Here is an 18,513-nt window from a genome sequence, read left to right on the forward strand (position 1 = left end):
TCAGAATCCATCCCACAAGGATCTGTTGACTTCCCAGGTTTCACTACGATTTTCTCTTTATCTTTTGTACCTTGAATCGATCGAACATCATCGGCCTGCCCTTCGATGGTCGACCTCGGGCGCCTCCTCCTCCACCAAGGGGCCGCTTGTTCATAGCACTCCGATTATGAGGACCTGTACTGCTGCTTCGGCTCGAAGGCTTGCTCTCTTCATCCTGCCGGTTCCCGGTAGTCATGTGACTGCTCTGTGTCTCAGTATTTTCAACGCATGCTTTGCTGCTGCTCCTGTTACTGTCGGAGACATGTACACCTGACTGTCCGGGAAATTCTCTTTCGACGGCGGCTATACTTTTGGGCTCTCGAAAAACATGATCCTCTGCCTCGAGGTCCTCATCAGGGATGCTGCGACGCTGTTCGGTTTGTTGTAGGAACGTCAGTTCAGGCTTCTCAGGATATCCCAGGTGAGTGTCTTCCTTAGCAACGGTAATTGCATTTGGCAGACGATTAAGAGAATCGCTCTCGGAGACGCTGGCTGCGCACCCAGGAGAAAGACGTCCTTCTGTCCTTATTGACGACTCCTCTTCACCTTGACTTGCAGCCACCTGAATACACCCTTTCGAATTTTCCTGGGTGACTGTTTTGTTTTGCGCTGCGTCGCTGCGACTGCCCATACTAGGAGCGTCATTCTCCGCACTGTCTCCTCTCCTTTTCTTTGGAGCATTCTGATCAATTCCTCTCTCGACTCGTCCTCGCTTAATAACGCCAGACGACCTCTCGCCCCTGCGACTGCTACCATTATCAACTGTACGCTGTGTTCCTACTCCGTGTATGTTAACCCTTGCGCTCTCTCCAGGATCACTTACCGGAGACGCCTTGGCAACATCTCCGTGGTTTTCCGTGCCTTCATTTTCCATCTTCAAACTCTCCGAGCAAGACCCTTCAGGCTTATAGCTATTCGTTATTTTGTCACTAGTTGGTTCCGACTTTACCATTGGTACCTTCTGACTTTGTCCGAGAGGAGGTGTCTCTTTCTCCTTTAGCGGAGTAGACAGTGTCAGTGTTTCCCCCCTACCGTCCTGATTCTCCATCAGAAGTTCGGAATGAGAAACAGAAAAGCTGTTGCCTTTTTTATCACCAAGAAGACAGCCAGCTTTCACACCTACCTCTTGCCACCCAGTGCGCGACAGGTCCGTATGCAGGACACACCGGAAGGTACCATCACCACCAGTACTCTGGATAGTTGCGTCCACCCACCAGAACGCAAAGCGGCCACGGAGTTCTACAGCCACCTGCACTTGCAGGCCTGAAAGTATATAAGGACAGGCACATAAACAACAAAAGGCACTGTAGGGAAGCAGCAGCATGAGTGCTTGACAAGAACGAATCCCCGGAGAGCACCACGAGACAAACAACAGAAGCACAGGCGACAAAGGTCACGGTCTCAGCAGGCAACAGACGATCGGACTGGCAATGCAAAGGCCTGTATACCATCGACTATGAGTGAAGTCGTTTCCGTCGATAGCAGCGCCGTAGTACACACGAAAGTACCTAGATCTGTACGTTCTTGGACGTGGAGACTGTATTCACGTTAAGTATGAATGAAGGACGAGATGCCTCCCGTACCTGGGGTGAGGGTCTCCGGCAATGGAGGCGCATCAGGCCACATGCAGTCAGCAGCAGATACAGGGAACTCTTCAAACTGCACTGCAATTTCATACCGTCCGCCTACGCTTCCAGCGCCGCTTTGAGGTTTGGTTTCACTACTTTTCGAAGTGATAGTCGACCGATCTCCTGTCCCTACATTTTTCTTTCTTTCGCTACAATTCGTCGAAGAAACAGAGGAGGTAAGACGACGGCCAGCTGGTCTAGTCTCCTGCTTGTCTCCTGTTGGTTTGACTCCTGCTTTTTTCCTCTCTCCCAACGTAACTGTATCATCCTGTGTACTTGGGGTGACTGACCGAGATGAACGCGAGGACACAGACAACGATCCTGACGAAGGAAGAGGAGAAGAAGCAACAGCTGACGATCGAAGCTTTTTGTTCACTGGTGCCATGTCGTCACTGGAATGAGATACCGGCTCATCTTCTTTCGGCTCTCGAATCATCGAATATTGTCCAGCTTCGGATGGAAGTGGCGCTGTTGTGTTGCTTCTTTTGTCGATGCTGACTTCCCTACTGCCTCCTCCTGGCGATGATTGAGGCACAGACGAAGAAGAAGCGCGGACACCTCCCGAAGCCAACGGTGCCACCCTAGGATTTTCTTGAGACGAAGACGAAGGGCATGCCAAATGAGAAGATGATGAAGCTGAAGCTTTTCCACGAGAAGGGGAGGAACAAGAGATCTTTGCACTTATGGGAACTCCTATATTACACTGTTGTAGAACCCATCTGTACATACAGAAGCAGAACAAACGCCGCAAGCGCCTTCCTACCGGAACAAACGGAGGCATGAGCGGCATATTCACCTCACCTGAAGTTTCGTCTTCTGGTGTCGCAAATTCTTCAAGAGAATGCTAGAGACGATTCTCACCGAGCTCACTAAGCGGCTAAATATGCAGATTCGCTAGAGTCCGAGAACATCCTCCCAAATCTTGCTTGATCTACGCCTGCATTCAAAACGGGTTTCAACCATCGGTTTGCGATTTTCTTTTCGCCCTCAATCAGAAATTCGTTCCGTTCCTGCGTAACTACGAGGACGCGTAGAGATACTCCCCCTGGATGTGCCTTATTATCTGTCTGTGTCCCCACCCTTTTCCATATATTTCGCTCTACCGACCTTACTATCCGCCTACGCGTTGACTGACACAGATGTGATGAATGCTCCTCAACAACATGCCGAGAGATCATCAGAGGTTCACTTGATCTTCGGGGGTGTCTAAGTAAAACCTTCCTCGTGTCTTACCTTCGGTCAATTGTCCCGCAGACAAATCGAGGCCACTCAACATCTTCGAAGCCATAGACTGTCTGCCAAGGCACCCTGCCTACGTAGGCTCTTGTCACTCTCCTGTCACGGTCAGCTGTCTTTGGTGCGGCTGTCTTATTCCCGTCTGCTTGTTCCCCTGGGGGGGATGATGGGCCCGAACTTCTACCTCTACACTTATGCAGATCGTGAGTCTTTACTTCATCCTGTTTGTTTCTCTCGTCTGATAAGGCCAGTGAGCCTCCTGCATTCGTAAGTCTCCTGACCCCGCTTGAAGGGTACGCAGTCGCTAAATTCTGTCGCCCTCCAGCCGTGGCTGTAGACAGCATCGATGGTGCTGATGAAGTCTTATTTCCCCCGGTCGACATAGACCCCTGTCCTCCCCCTTCCGTAGCTCTAGACTGGCCGTGAAAATCCAGACTTTGGTTAGTGGTGTGATGCCGGTGTAGAGACGCGAGCCCAGTTCCCACCTTTGACTTCTTTCCATCAAAGCCCGGTCTAGATTGCTGTGGAATACGGTCATGACGTCTACTGTTCTCCGATACTTCCTTCAGCGTCGATATCACTAGCCCTCCACCCTTGATGTCTCCTCCGGCCCCTGGGAGTCCACCCCCGTTATTCTTTCTCTCTCCGAGCCCTCCACTTCCCCCGGGTTGTTTGCTTGAGCTGCTGATCGGTTTGGAAGGTTTAGATGTCTGTTGAAAGACAGAACTCTGTTGAGTCATCCCGCCTCCGCCTCCTCCAGTGGATTTCTGTGTGCTGCTCTTTTTGTGTGACTGCAATTGTACAGAAATTTTCTCAGATGACGAAAGGTTCTTCTTTTCAAGCTGCTTCAGAAACTGGTAACTCATCCATGCCACGTGAAACCCTGCTGAAGTCAGATCTCCTACACGGGAGTCTCCCCCTAGCAAAGAGCCCAAGAAGCGCTGTAAGTCTTTAAGTGACATGTCTGCAGGATTCCAGTTAGCCAAGGCAGGGGGTGTCCATGTAGCCGATGGCATACCCTCTACAACCAAAAGTTCCTCTGCGTTCGCTGCAAAGGCAGCCGCACTCCGAGACGTGAAAGACGGTTTCTTCTTTTTGTCTACACAGCTTGGACAAGTAAGATCTTTGGAGCAGTAACAATCCACAATGCGAGGGGAAAGAAGATCCGTAACTCCCAGGCGAGGACCGCTTTCTCCATCTGTATGAAAGAGAGGATGTCTTTGGGGATTTCGAACCCTCCCTCCACTTTCAAGGCTTGCAGAGCGACCCATTGCCCCCAGTGACCCAGGTCCTGGGTCAAGACGGTTCCCGGCCTTTGCTGGCATACAGCAGGGCTGGACAGCATGAGAGTCTTTGATGGAGAGTGAAAAGGATGAGGACGATAAAAGGCTATTCTTTGGTCCACTTGACAGACTAACGGACTGAAATTCTGCACATGACAGAGGAAGACTGGAAGACCCCGCGTAACCGCGAGGTGAGCATTTCTGCAAGTGACTACGTGTACCACCACCGTTTGAAAGAGGGACACAGACCCCCGTAGAAAGATTAGCCGGACTACTGCCTGCATCCCCGGAGTTTCTTTTTCTGCTCAAGAGATGATGTTGATTGACTCCGGTGTTCCCCTGTTCATCGACAGAAACACCGTATAATCTGTGTTCAGGTTCACTAGACATGAGTGAAACTGGAAATGAAGATGAGACAAATATAGGAGTAGAGAGAGGACTAAGTCGAGAAGGATCTGACTGATCTTCTCCTCGCCGTTTCGTGACAGGCCGGCCTCGTCTTCTTTTCTGATGACCTGGGTGATGATGAATCTCGGGTGTCACGAGACTCTCAGGGCTATCGGAAAGATCTTCTTCTACCCCCCAGATCTTCTCTGACGAAGACAGACGAGATGGTGGATAGCAGACACGTCCGCGCGCAGCAGAAGACGGACTAAGAAAAGAAGGTGCACCGCCCCTAGGTTTTGATCGAGGGTCACGTAACCATTCAGGAGGAGGTATTTCTTGGCTCAACTGCTCTTGCAGGTGCTGACGCCACCGAGACGGAGGAGAAAGGGAATACCTTGCAGGAGGTAGTTCATCATCCTCTCCAGTATTCGTATCAGAAGTAGTTGACAAAGGAAAATGTCCACCCCCCGATGAATACTCACAGAACGGAGGAGAAGAATGGCGACGGCAAGAGGCGAGCGTAACACCATCTGTTACCTCTCTAGGACTTTTTGACACAGGTTGTCTGAATGGAACAAAACAACCGGATACACAAGGAAACACTAGGTCTCCTCGCTCGTCATGAACCTTTGGCGTGGGGTAGAATGATGGTGTACGCCCGGTACGCTCCTCATTCCCGTTTTCTTCTCGTGTAAACCTCTCTCTTGCCCGGTCACAATCTGAGACGTCGTAGCTACAGCAGACATCAGTTCCCCAACCCTCGCCTTGGTTAGCGCGTCGGAAAACCGTGGTACCCGCATCGGAGGCCGTTTCAGCGAAGGAAACCGTAGCAGATGGACAAGGACGGAAGGAGTCTCCAGGACGTTCTCTGTGCGTTGGACCGCCGTGTACTCCAGGGTGGTGTCTTTTTCTTGATGGCGGCGGCCAGCAGAGCTTCCACCAGTCTAGCGACTGAGATGGCAGTGCATCAGCTGCAGCAGACACAGCTACCCGAGATGAGCGACGTTTGGCATGACAGGTGGACCACAACGAAGACTGAGCATGAGCGCTTCTGTTTGAACTGCATTCGCCTACTATGCTGCTTGCGTGAGACGCCTTTAGTAGAATCATGCTCTCTCCCTCTTGTACAGGAACACAGGACGTGAAAGGACTCGCTTGACTATGTTCTTTAGCCTGGACTGAGTCAGATGTCTTTCTCACATCAGTCACCCCAGTAGTAGAATCTACAGAAGTAGGTGTAAAATCGTCTTCTTTTTCCTGACTCAACCTCCTTGACGAAAGGACAGGGCCCATTGTATCCGAGTCAGAAGCAAGCAGAGAAGAACAATCCGTGGAACCCAAGGAAGGTTCAGCGACAACAGCGGAATCGACACCATGGCCAGAGCTACCGGCAGCTAGGGAAACGGGGACTGTATGTGCACCTTCCACTTGTGGCTGTTTCAAGGAAGGCGATGGTGAAATTTCCCGGGGGCTGATGAGGCTGTTCGGATCCTGGGCAACAGGGGGCCCGCAGTTGTCGCCGTAGGCAACTGAGCGCTTCTTCGATGTATTCGCGTCTACTGATCGAAGAACGTGGTTCACATTCTCCAGCCCTTCGTCTGTGATCTCCAAGTATGTTGTCTCTTCCTCTGTCCCCACTGGTACCTTCAAATCCTCATACCCTACACCGCGGAGACACGCCGCCTCATCGTTACCTCTGACAGCGCCTGCAACAATCTCCTCGTCATCACTATTGAGTAAAGACTGGAAACTATCTAATTCCTGCTTCCCTGATTCCTCTTCACTTGCTTGACGAGAAGCGTGCTCAGCTTCACCCCCTTGAAGATCGTGTTCTCTCTCTTCTTTCTGTTGGACGCCGCTGTCAGACGCTGGCTGACTGAAACCGCTGCTGTCAACCGGGGGCACAGACTGTAGGATCTCTTCTGTGGCAGGCGCCTTATCCTCTTCGCCGTCATCTTCGGCAAACCCCACCGACTCCCTGGTTGATGAAAGTACAATGCTGGAAGCCTGTATATCTGCATGCCCATTCATCCCTGAACTAGCGGATTCCGGAGAATCGTTAGAAACTAGATCGACGCTTGCTTCTTTTGCGCAGTGGAAAGGACTCTTCGAGGGGGAAGAGGAGATCTGGAGTGTCATCTTGAAAGACATAGTAGATGAGGACTCGTCACGGAGTTTTCCTGTCTGTGTTTAGCCCCGGGACCGCATTTTCATTTTGCAGAATAGGACTGTGTCGAGATTCTAGCAGGAGGAAAGGCGCTGTAAAGGAACAATGCTGAAGGGGGAAACGCTTGCTCGAGAGTTATAAAGTTAAAGGTGGGAAAGCCTGGCACGTCCATCCTAGGATGTAACGGACCCATTTCAGCAATCCAAAGCACATGTGTGATGCGACTGAACGGAAACTCCTCTACTCACAGGAGCAAGCCAACACGTATTCGCCAACTTCGCCCAACTAAAGGTGGATTACCTTCTCCAGAAAGTAATTCCCGTCCAGGCCTTTATCGTCGCAGATCTTCGTTAGTGAGAGTGATACGCAGGCTCGTCGGGCGCAAGACCGTTTCGGGTGAACTGCGCGAACGAATGCAGCTCAGGCTTTTGACTCCGAAGGCAAAGAGATGCTTCAACCCCGAAGCTGCTAACCGCAGAAGTGGCTGCGCAGTAGCAGGAAAATGCCCGAACGCCCTTTCTCATCTGACTAAGGGTATGTCCTTTGCGTCTCTACCTCAAGAGTCCCATGAAAACGGTCCCGTAGATTCCGAAGTCTGTACTGGGCCCGGAGACTGCTACGCATATATACCTATCGTCACGGTTCACATCAGGCACCGCCGCAGACATCCTGCGTGCAAATTCGTTGTACATCGGCTTGACGAAAGATATCGCTCGGACAGGAGAAGGAAAGGTTCCTCAGACTTCCCCTTCATGCCCGCAACTGTATTCTACAGCAGTAGTGTAGGAAAAAAACATTCGTGCGGAAAGATGAATTCAACATCTACACGGAGACTCCGCACCTAATAAGGGGTGTCCGATTCCACGTTGGAGATCCACTCGGAGAATTGAGAAGTCTGCCCCGCAGGCAGGCCGTGAGCGAGTTACTCCCTAAGAGGAGTGGTCACAGCGTACTGCCTCGCAAAGAAGATACGCGAAGGGTGCTAGCAAAAGGCCAGAATGCCACGCAAGGATCTCCGGACCAAAATCAGATGACGTTTGGTTTCACGCTGTTTCCGGGAGTAGGTTCTCAAACTGCCTAACGTGTAGGCTCCCTTCCGCAGCACAGAAAAAGGGCGTCGCTGTAAACGTTCGGGCTGTGCAAGAAGGCGTGTTTTGAAAAATACTGGGGAAGCCCAGCAAGCCAAATCATGAAGAGGACGAAACGTCAGCAGCTGCGAGGGACTACATGACTACCGTTGCGTAGAGGAAAAACACAGCGCCCGACGAAGAACAGGACGGCACAACAGGGGGCCCCCAGTGGGGGGAGCGTGAACCCACACGCCTTGAAACAGCAGCCCCCGGCAACGGTGAACAAGAGAGGAACAAAGGCTATTGCGCACCAAACTCCTTCATCCCTTGGCAAACCCACCAGTTTTAGGGTGGAGGCGGGGATCGTGAGCACCGCTGTGGAATTCCTCGCTGCGTGTAGGTCTCAGTCACAAATGCAAATGGTCATCCCGGAGGAGAGGTCATCGGTGATGGGTTACAGCGGCGAAATGCACCGAGAAAAGAACCGTCTACACTCTGTGTACTACAGCCGGTAAAACAGAAGTCACCAGATTCCGGCCAGCCTGTTACCAATGTAGAAAACGTGAGTGATGGCCAACTACTTCAAATGCGAGGCAGGAGTACTCGGCCGCCGCCGCTGTCAGGACTGAAGGGAACTATGGAAGGCATAGCCAGTCTGGACTGGCAGCAGCGGGAAGCACCGGAGAACCGTACCGCTCTTTCATGGCAGATCTTGGGAAAATGCCTGACTCATGAGACCACAAGAAGGGCGCCACAGTACCGAGAGCCCGGAAGACGGGCATCTGTACGCCATAGGATGTGCGGACATGAGACAATACTTCTTGACGCTCCTACGGACTTGCAGGCCTACGCACAGCCGTCAGCGCAGAAGCTACGGCGCAAAAACAGTACACGTGAGGAGTACGGGCATCACATGAGCTTTGTACGGATGGCCCGATGCGGTCTGGGATGTGCAAAGTCGGGCGACCAGCGGTGATGACCGGCAGAAGAGAGGCCACATGCACTCACGAGAGAGAAGCAAAACAAAATGTCTACGAGATAATCAGAAAGGCGCAAAATAATGGGAATCGCAAAACGTTGGCACCCCGGCTGATAGACACGTAACTGTCTGAGGAAAAAGAAACTCCAGCGATGGAGTTGATGTTTACACAGGGGGGCCTAGTACAGACGGCAGATGGGCGGAGTGACGGGATAAACCTTTTTTACTGTTCCGGCATCCGTCTGACTGAAGAGAGCAATTTTTTATAGCTGGAGGGCCGCACAGCGGGTCAAAGGGGCGAGCGTTGCGTTCACAGCGCTTCTCCTGCGTCGCACACTCCCGAGAAGACCTATAGGAAGTGAGAGCGCAGAGTGGTACCGGGGCCCTATTGCTGGCAAGTACCGCAGGCGCGCCCCTGCACTGCAAGCGTCCACCCTACTTGCCGCCTTTTGTACATGCCCCCGTCTCACAAGCGGTGCCTTTACGGGTTGTGCTGGTAAAACTCGGGCAACAGGCAGTGTGTGCCTCTGTACAGAGCCACATGAAGAAAAGCGTAGTGCGTTGCCCAGACCCCCAGCTTAGCCGCATCAAGTGCGTTTCGCTCCGTCTGAACGTTGATGCGTCGGGTTTTGTATATTATGCTAAAGATATGTTTGGAGATACTTGAAACCTCTTACGCGTGACAGGTGCTCCCCTGCTATCCTGCCAGTGTGAGTTCTTAACCACGCATTGGCAACTCGTGCGGAACACCGGCTCCCTGCAACCGTTCCCCCGGCTGGAGACAATTACAGCTCTAGTCAGTCGATCAACAAATCCGTGACCCCCCCTATTCGTAAGAGTCTCCCGCTAGTCCGCCCGACGAAGAAAGCAGTCGTCACTCGCTCTCCCAGGCGTTGTCTTACTTGCAAGGAGGCTGAACGTGCTGTAGACTTCAACGAGGAATGCGATGTAAAACTCAGAGCGCTGCTAGTTACCAAGGTACTAGGTATGCTGCGGGATCATCAGCCGTAAATTCATGTGGTCCGTAGCGCAGCAGCGCTCCTACTGAAGGGCACTGTCTATGTTCAGCTCAGCACAAGAGCTGCGCGCTGATTTGCGTCGGGCAGCGCGCAGGCTGGCTGAGGGAGAAGCCGTTGCGACGGAAGAGTCAGAAGACGAGCAAACTTACGACAACCCCCACAGATGAAAACGTCTTCCGGTGCCTCGGGACCCCGCCACGTGCTCCATCGGAGCTGGTCCTACTTGTAAGGTGGGACAGAGTCCCCCCCCTTTTCCGCTGTCTACCTTTTTGACAACGGTTCGAGTTCGGGCGGGTGTAGAAGTGAGGCCCGCTTCACGTGTACTCTTCGGCTGTGCACTCGCCAGTTGTGACAGCGCACTTCCATCCAAGCAGACCGCGGCTAGGCACCCTTGGGAGGAAACTAGACGAGCCACAATACTAACCGTAGCGCCAGCACGGTTTTTTTCATCATGCTAGTGACTTCGGTCGACGGACCACTTTAGCCCAGACGGCGCTTTCAGAAAAGGTACGCGTCTCAATCAGTCATTGCACGGGTCCGGATGGCACCACGATACGGTCTATAGTACCCTGCTGAGGGCGGGATCATGCGGGCTGCTGCAAAGCACGGCCGCTGTCACGTAACCAAAGCATGAATTTTCCTCGGTGACCGTCGCTCGTCCCTCTAAACCACAAGAGAAACTACGAAACTTCATGGAAAAGCCTAGGACACCCTCGCCAAACCCTTGTTGAGACTTGTTGAGCAGGACCCGCGCTGTACGACAGACTGACGTTTGGTCGCCATGTTTTGTTTCGGCCTATGAGACACGGCAGGGTGCAGCAGCGCTCGTAGAGTCCTCGACACCACAGCCAACGGGGACCGAGGAGACTCCCCTCTTTGCTGCTTTGTCAGACAAGTCGCTCAAGGAAAAACTCTGACAGGAGAGCATCTGAACAAGTTTGCACACCGAGAAAAGTCTACGAGAGAGCTTTTCGTTCCTGTGTTTTTTGGACGGACCGCAGCTGCCTGCTCAGAACCGTCCAGTATTTCGGACACAAGATACACTGGCGCTCGCTCCAATTGGCAGAACTATCAAGCAGAACGATTTTGCCTGATGATCACCACACAACTCACCATCAGAACCGGACTCACCTGGCCAGGCGATATGCAGCAGCTGTTGCTTCTCTGGCTTCTTCACATAGACACCTACTGAACGAGCGGCCAAGAACCAACGTTCGTCTGAAGCGCACTAGCTCCTGGTGTACACCTAGAAACTACATTGCCACCAGCATGACACTGGCTGCCCGGTTCTCTCTTAGAGAGAGATGGAAAAGAACTCGAGCTGGGCTTCCTTTACACAGCAGTCTGAGGAGAGAGACGTCATGCACCCGCATCCCCATGTTTAGCCTAGTACGACTGCCAACACGAGCTCAACAGGGATCTGCCGAAGAGACGCTAGGTACGGACACAAAGATGCTGGCCGACAAGTTTTCAGCTACGTGTAATTCGGTGAACTCCACAGCATGGTACGGGCCAACCGTGGCGGAGTAAAGAAACATACTGCTTCCACACGACGGTCCTTACCTCGGCGCAGAAAAGCTGGAGTCCTTCTTTGCCGTATTCTTCGTCACTTTTTCTCTGCCCACCGTTATCATTCCCACTAAGGAAACGGTTCCAAGCATCTGAGGGGAGTGACGGCTCTGCCTCCCGCTCACTGTCACTACTCGAGAAAAACTCCTCTCCTGTTGTCCTCGAACCCGGTGTGTTTCTTTCTGGGTCATCCCTTAAGGCAACACCTCGTCCAAAGACTTCAGCCAGCGGGATGCTCGGAGAGCAGGGATTGGAGAGGAACTCAGAATTAGACATGAAAACTGAAGTCAGGGGAGAGGTAGTAGAAACAGCCGAAGGCGGAAAGGATGCCGAAGAGGAAGAGCTGCAGACATCGATATGTCTAGAGCGTCTCAGCGAGATTTTCTCGAAGAAAAGTAAGCACGGTAAAAGCTTACCGCCGACGCACATCTCCAGCACCGTTTTCCACGTCAAAGCCCGTTTAACGCGTGAATCATCGAACAGGACCCACTTCGCCGACGCCCAGTGGTAAAAAAAGCAAACGTAATGCTGACCGTAGAAGCAGACCATACCTCTGAAAACAGCAACGAAGTCCTTGGCATGCCGTCACGTACTTCGGAACAGGGAGGCGTCCCGCGCCTTACTGTGTGTCGGCGACTCGTAGTAAAAAACACGACAATGCCCTAGGACGAGTGCAAGCGACCGCGATCGTCGAGCGATCCGAACGCGTTGGCTGCGTAACAAATCTCCTAGTGCGTTATACAAGAATAGCGCGTTGGTACTGAGCAGAAGTAGTTTCCAGCGGTTGACGTGTCGCTTCACTTCCACTCCCTCAGGCACTTCCGTGCGTGTGCCCATGGAGATCCGACAGACTGAAGATAGACACACTAGTCTGGATCCAGCGGGATCATGGAGCTCACCGGGTGACGGTGACGGTCGTCGAAATGATCGCAAGGAAGTAGTAGAGACAAAGTGAAACACCCACCTGAAAACATGCTTCCCGGCGACGTCAGCTGAGAAAGCCTCAACTTCCCTCGCGGCAGCGGCGCGGAAGGGTCTCCGTCCACTGGGGTCGCGTCTCGTTTGGGCTGAAGAGGCAGTCTCACCGCCGACGTTGTGTGCGAGAACCGGGGAACTTCCAGGCCTTCTCGGCGAATCCATTTCGGAGAAAATCTTGTACAATACAAAGTCGACAAAAAGACTTACACTAATGTTCGTCCGCTTAGTTCTCCAGAATAGGCGCGCTTCCCTTACACAAGGAAGCCACGCGCTCGCCTGTGCCCCGGCTGCATGCGATACACCAGCGAAGGTATTCCAAACACCGGGAGATATAGGCAGAAAGGCCTAAGACATAATATACGGGCTAATCCTTTCTATGGACCCCGGAGAGTGCTCGACGGAAAACCCTGAACAGACGCTGATGCTCTCCGTCGCTACAGTCGGTCAATGTGCTTACACTTCCGAGGCATCGGACAGAAGCTAACTGTTTGCGTGACTCCAGCACGTCTTCATTCCGAGTCAAACCATTCGCACATGAGCAAGGGAGCCTATACAAAGAAAAACCCTCCCGGCCCAAATTGCTAGTTATTTTTTAGCCCCTCAGGTACACTGTTTCCTGTGCACCAACATACATTCAGGTCCTTTGGGCGTCGTGAACTGTATACTCTGGTTCTACCTAGCGCGGGTGTTACACCCCACACTCTGGCTAGGCATGCTACCAGAGGTCTTCCCCGGGAGTCAGTTTATGACCTTAAGCCGTGGGTTGTGTAGCTACTGTAACGAGTTCACGTTCTGAGTCTCCATTACAGAGAGACTCAGAACGTGAACTCGCTCCTCGGACTGCCACGACTGTCTGCAGTGTTCTTGGCGCCTGCGTGAAAATACGTCCATATCCTCGGCCCCAAGCTACAAGATTATATCGGCTAACCTGCAGGGCATGTCACTGTCCTCCCGTCACCAGAAAGACAACGTACCGCTGGCACATCAAGGACAGGCTCCAAGCCTTGTAACAGAAGAAGTACACGCTCCCGGAGTTCGTCTTGAGTCTTCACTCCTTTGATTGGGGAACTTCGAGGGGTAGCAGCCCGGCATGAACTTTCTCCAGACGCTGAGCTGCTGGCCGGCAGTTGAGCAAAGTCCGGAGGCCACACCAGACTACACACAAAGATGGTGGGTGCGTGCATACAGTGGCGGTCGAGTGTGACGGTCTGTGACCCTCGACATTGTCTGAAAACAGATTCCGCAACAACGGTGGACAGCCTCCGAGTACACCCAACAAACACAGAGGTCGGATCGCAGTCTTTAAACAAGACACTCGCGATCATATCCGACGCCTTACTTGTGTGCGACACAATGAGGCAGGGTGGCGTTGTCACACGCCCTCAGAATTCGTTCTCACGAGCCCCCAAAAAGAACGGACGCACCGTCTGACAGCGCAAGGGGTACTTAGGTTTCAGGTACCGTTGAAAGGGAAGCACTTCAATCCGAGTTTTGTCACAGAAGACAGGGCGAAAAGATACAAGTGAGGGACACCACCATCTGACGTATAGCCCCCAGCTATACGGATGTCCGCTGACCAGACTACAGGCAGATGTGTACGGCCACCGCATCTGACATCGACCGCCTGAGAACAGAAAATCAGCACTATCTGTATACAGGCCTACAGACAGTCCTTGCTATCACGCCACTATCCGCCGGCCCACAGACACCCATTGTCAAGTGACACTCCTCGCCACTCCAGCTTCACTCCACTCCTTAGCCTACTAGCAAAGCCCCAGGAGTTCAGCCCCAGCCTGCCCGACCCGTGGCCCAGAACCAACATTACTGGACGTAGTGGGTTGGCGGCACTTCAGCCTTTTCACTCAGCATCCTTCTGTTATGGGTGGTTGTGAGAGGGCGTGCCCTGAATGTTCTCCACGAATCCACACAGTGCAGAATATGTCCCGAAAACTGAACGATATGAACACGGCCTGAAAGCACGTGCTGGAATGCCCCCAACATCACGATGGGATGGCACTCTACCTGCCGTCTGGACTACATTACGATCAGGGTACGTGTTCTTATTACCCGCAGTCTCCTCTCTGCTTTCGAGTCGAAAGAGCATCCCACGGATTTCCGTCAGCAAGAGAACCGCCTTTGTCTCCTGTTTCACCGCCCCCTATACCTTTGCGGAAAGCTGCTCCTTTCTGCTTTGCCCTGGAGCCACGAGGAGCAAGTCTGATCGCCTTCGTTAGCTGAAATAATTGCTGGAACTTCTGCAAGTCTGCTTCTAGACTCAGAGAGCCCCCTGAGTCCACGTTGCCCCACGAGTCATCCCGGCTGTCTTCTGTCTGGGCATGAGTACCGAAGATGAAATCATACGCTGTAGAATTCTGTTTTTGCATCGGCGCTCCTTTGTCAGTCGAGCTGCGATGCATGAGGGTGAAGCTTGGTAAGTCGGTTCCGACGGGCTGATGCAAAGGAGATATAGCCATCGCTTCACGGCTTACCAAGCTTGCGTCGGAAAGAAACAAGGCGCGGAGGCAACCGCCGATTGTCCCATTTTGCCTGCAGGCACTGGGTGAACTTTCGTAAGTCTTAGCTGCCGCTGAATGCACTTCCTGCTTGACGGGGATGGTGTTTCTCTCTGATGCATATGAAGGGAAAGGCCCGCTGGGTGACGCGCGCTGCTTGCCGACAAAAGCGTGTTGTCTCGGAGAGAGTGTTGAGAAGTCAAGGTTCACACACGCAGAGCTTCCCGATGTGCGGTTAACGGAACTAGGAAAGGCATTCGACATAGAATCAGATATCAATTTTCGGGAAGCGGTTCCTGTCTGGCGACAAGAATTGCCGGGTTTTTCATTTTTCAGCTGAAAACGCGGCGACCGAGGGGCAGAAAGCAGAGGAGGAGAAGAGGCTGGAGCAGAACACACAGATGCAACAGCCGGTGCAGGGGTTCCAAGAAGCGGCAGGAGCTCTGCTGCGTATACGCGATGTACATACATCTGCTGGAGGAGGGGTTCACCGGTCGCCCCACAGGATGTACAACGGGGCAGAAAGAGAAGGTGAAGAGCAAAAAGGGCGTGTGAAAGACACGGAGGATTGCAGGGAATGTCTCGGAAAAAGGCGAGGAAGTCCAACGGGTTCGAGAGATCTTCGGGTGGCCGATGTCGGGGAGACGGAAACGGTGCGCCGCTCACAGGAACTAGCGGTGCCAAAGAGGCAGATGGGAGCGGACCGTTGAGCTACATACACGTGAGACACACGGCAGCATCCCGCCCCCAAACTGGTAGCTACCCGCCTCGATAATATTCTAGGTGCCAAAGCTCGGTGGATTGGATCCAGCAGCAACGGAAAAAAACTGCATGTTGTGTTCTTGGGTATCTGCAATCCATGCAGACAGCTACACAGTATACAAGTCTCACACACCACGACTAGACATGACAGTATATCGGTGCACACCACTGCACGGCTGACAATTCTAGGAGTCGCATGCCAGGAAGATGCAGTCACGGTCGATGTGCAAATACACAGGTAGGCGGACTGCAAGCGTATCGAACGCGTCAAGGCCGACGTATAAATATCTCTTTCACGGCCATATAAAAACTTACTCCTTGATGCCACGCATGCAACGCGTCTAAGACACCGACCAGGGTCTCGTCCGCGTCCTCCATGTCCCCCGGCATGAATCTGGTGCTCGCCCAGCACGAGGCCAAGGATGCCCGGACAGCGGCAGCGGGGAGAACTTCACAGCTTCCGAACTGGTAGTTAGCAAAAAGATTCTTTACCGCACAGAAAACACAGCTAGCAGCCAAAGGCAGATGCGCAGACATATTTTCACCAGTTGAGCCCGGAGAGTTTTCACGGACGCCAGACAGGCAGCATGTGGCCACCGACTGGTCGTCGTCCGAGCGCCTGCCAACAGGAAGATCCTTTTCACACTTCTCTTGCGTGGCCGCTCTGGCGGGTCCCGCTGACAATGCTTGTAGAGTAAGCGGCTCAGCAGCTGCGCGACAGTCGGATTCACTGACAGAAGAGCCCACCTTGGGCTGCGATGGTGCAGGCAGACGACAAGCCGATTGCAGAACGGCTACATTCCGAGATGGATCTGCAGGGGCGCCGCTGGAAGGCGTATGACTCATAGGAATGCCAGCAGGAGTGACAAGCGACGTCGGTTGGATCTGAGCTGCCGAGATAAAAGCCGTCGTAGGATGTCTGTGCTCTTGAGCATGCTGACACAGGACTCTGAACGATCGGAGGTTCCAGAATGCTTGCAGGACAACATTCAAGAAGCAGTTGTTCTCCCCTTTCCTGTTTTCAAGACCGCGGAGCCTCAAGGAGCTTCCGGGTTCAGAAGAATCACGAAGCGGGTGGGCTGGAAGTCTGTCCATTGTACCGACTACAGAAGACAGCTTGCTCGCCCAGGAGTTCTGACAGGCAAGATCGCCGGCGACAGGGCACGCAGCCACCGACGGCGGAAAACGAGTGGTGGACGCGACAGACACACAGGAAAAAGCAGGTACATGGGATGACGACGGTACGCGAGCGGGAGACGGCTGAGACGCCGAAGGTGAATGAGCAACGCGCCAAGAAGGGGAACCTACTGGGGGTCGGGATGGAGGCGAAGACTGCGCGGACGTCGACGAAGTGGAAAGAGACGCCTGTAGTCTCTGAAATGGAGAGACGTTGCTACGTAGATTTGAGCACGTTGGACTGCGAAAGGGCAACGGTGCAGCCCGGGGAAAAGAGGTGAAATTGTCCCTTCTAACTGAAATCGGTCTACGGGAGAGCCACGAACCACCAGCTGACGCGGAAGATACTGTAGAAGCGTGAACTGAGGCAGGCAGGGAAACAAATCCGCCGTACGCTTCGAGACGAGAGAAGACTCCGTGGCCCTCACTCGGCGTTGGCGGCCTGGCAGAAGAGAAGGAGACTGGACTTTGGGACTGACAGTACGACGTAGTTATGCCTGACACTGGAGTCTGAGGTGCCGCCCCGCATGACCCATGAGGAAAAGGAGAGGAGGGGGGAGTACTAGCGCTCCCTCCTTCAGCTTGTCCAGATGTGCCCCTGAAAGCTGAATTTGGTCGGTTGGACTCTGAAGTAGTAACCGGCGAAGGGGAGTCCGACGCACACGTGGCTCGAGATGGTGAAGGGCCGGCTAGGGCAGTGCGCGAGCATCGCGGTGTTTTGGCGAGTTTCGGTGGACGCTCGGAGTCCATAATGGAAGACGAGCGACACTGAGGCGCCTACAGCTCCGCCTGGCGTGCATTCCCTCAGGATCAACAGACACGCCAGGTCGCGACATGCAGCGTAAGAGAAAACCCTTGACGGCAGCCAGCGGTTACACGCCCGGACGCGCTCACATCGCTCTGGTGGTCCCTACCGAAGAGGGAGCGCCGACTAGGAAGGAGGGGAGACAAGCTCCCACGACGAAAAGACATAACCATCTTTCACGTTGAGCACGTTGTGAACGCGAGATGGGTGCATGTGGTACAGGGCCGAATACGACGAAAAGTGAATAGCTGCGAAACTCCAGGGGACTGTGCACAGCGTCGCCTCGCGAGCTGTTCGTGGTTCACTCACGGAGGATCAGTCCCATTCGGCCAACACTCCAGCAAGCGGCGTGCCTCGGAATAGAAAGACACACAACGCGGATTGTGATTTTGTGCTTTCAGGTTCAAGCGGGCGTACGGCTCTTTTTGCGCCGCATGCACACGCGCCAAACACGATGTCGGAGAAAAAGGCACTCATTCAGTCACGAGTTTCTTCGGTTTCTCCACAACAGGCGCGAAGACGACGCAGATTCGTATAAAGGGTCAAGCGGATTCTCCAAAGGGCTGAGACGTTTACGGCCCCTCTATGGCATGGCACCCACTAACCTCTACCCTATGGGCGGCCACACAGGCGTGGCCGGGTCTGAACTGTGTTGTAGGTGAACGCATATGCTTGCATACAGCTAGGCTTGCTTCACGTATACTGTAAAGGCACGCACGGTCAGGGAAAAAAGAGGTGATTCCGCCAGTAACCCTATAAAAAAAACCCACTGCGCTGGGCTGCGTGCCCGATCCGCTTTGCGCAGCTGCTCGCTTGCACGGTCTCGCGCTATCACGAAGACGCGCGATTGAAGTTGTAGGGCGGCGAGGTGCAGTACGTTCGATGATGAAAAGTCGTCTACA

General features: G+C 53.3%; 2 protein-coding genes across 2 annotated transcripts; both read right to left on the reverse strand.

The window, feature by feature from the left end:
* Positions 1–70: 70 nt before the first annotated feature.
* Positions 71–9,139, reverse strand: CSUI_003703 (uncharacterized protein; the record flags this gene model as incomplete). The annotated part of the gene is made up of 3 exons (XM_068063898.1): positions 2,901–9,139; positions 1,623–2,386; positions 71–1,302 (listed from the first exon to the last, which is right to left on the reverse strand). Coding segments are annotated over exons 1-3 (5,820 nt in total), but the record flags the coding sequence as incomplete, so codon positions are not given.
* A 957-nt stretch (positions 9,140–10,096) lies between these two features.
* CSUI_003704 (ubiquitin carboxyl-terminal hydrolase) lies at positions 10,097–18,358 on the reverse strand. Its single transcript, XM_068063899.1, has 6 exons — positions 16,939–18,358; positions 14,423–16,764; positions 13,330–13,582; positions 12,342–12,529; positions 11,372–11,930; positions 10,097–10,736 (listed from the first exon to the last, which is right to left on the reverse strand). Exons 2-6 carry the CDS (start codon positions 15,337–15,339, stop codon positions 10,605–10,607), a joined length of 2,049 nt encoding a protein of 682 aa, XP_067924120.1. The 5' UTR covers positions 15,340–16,764; positions 16,939–18,358; the 3' UTR covers positions 10,097–10,604.
* Positions 18,359–18,513: the final 155 nt, after the last annotated feature.

The sequence above is a fragment of the Cystoisospora suis genome (genome assembly GCF_002600585.1).
Source record: "Cystoisospora suis strain Wien I chromosome Unknown contig_1670, whole genome shotgun sequence".
Taxonomy (NCBI): domain Eukaryota; phylum Apicomplexa; class Conoidasida; order Eucoccidiorida; family Sarcocystidae; genus Cystoisospora; species Cystoisospora suis.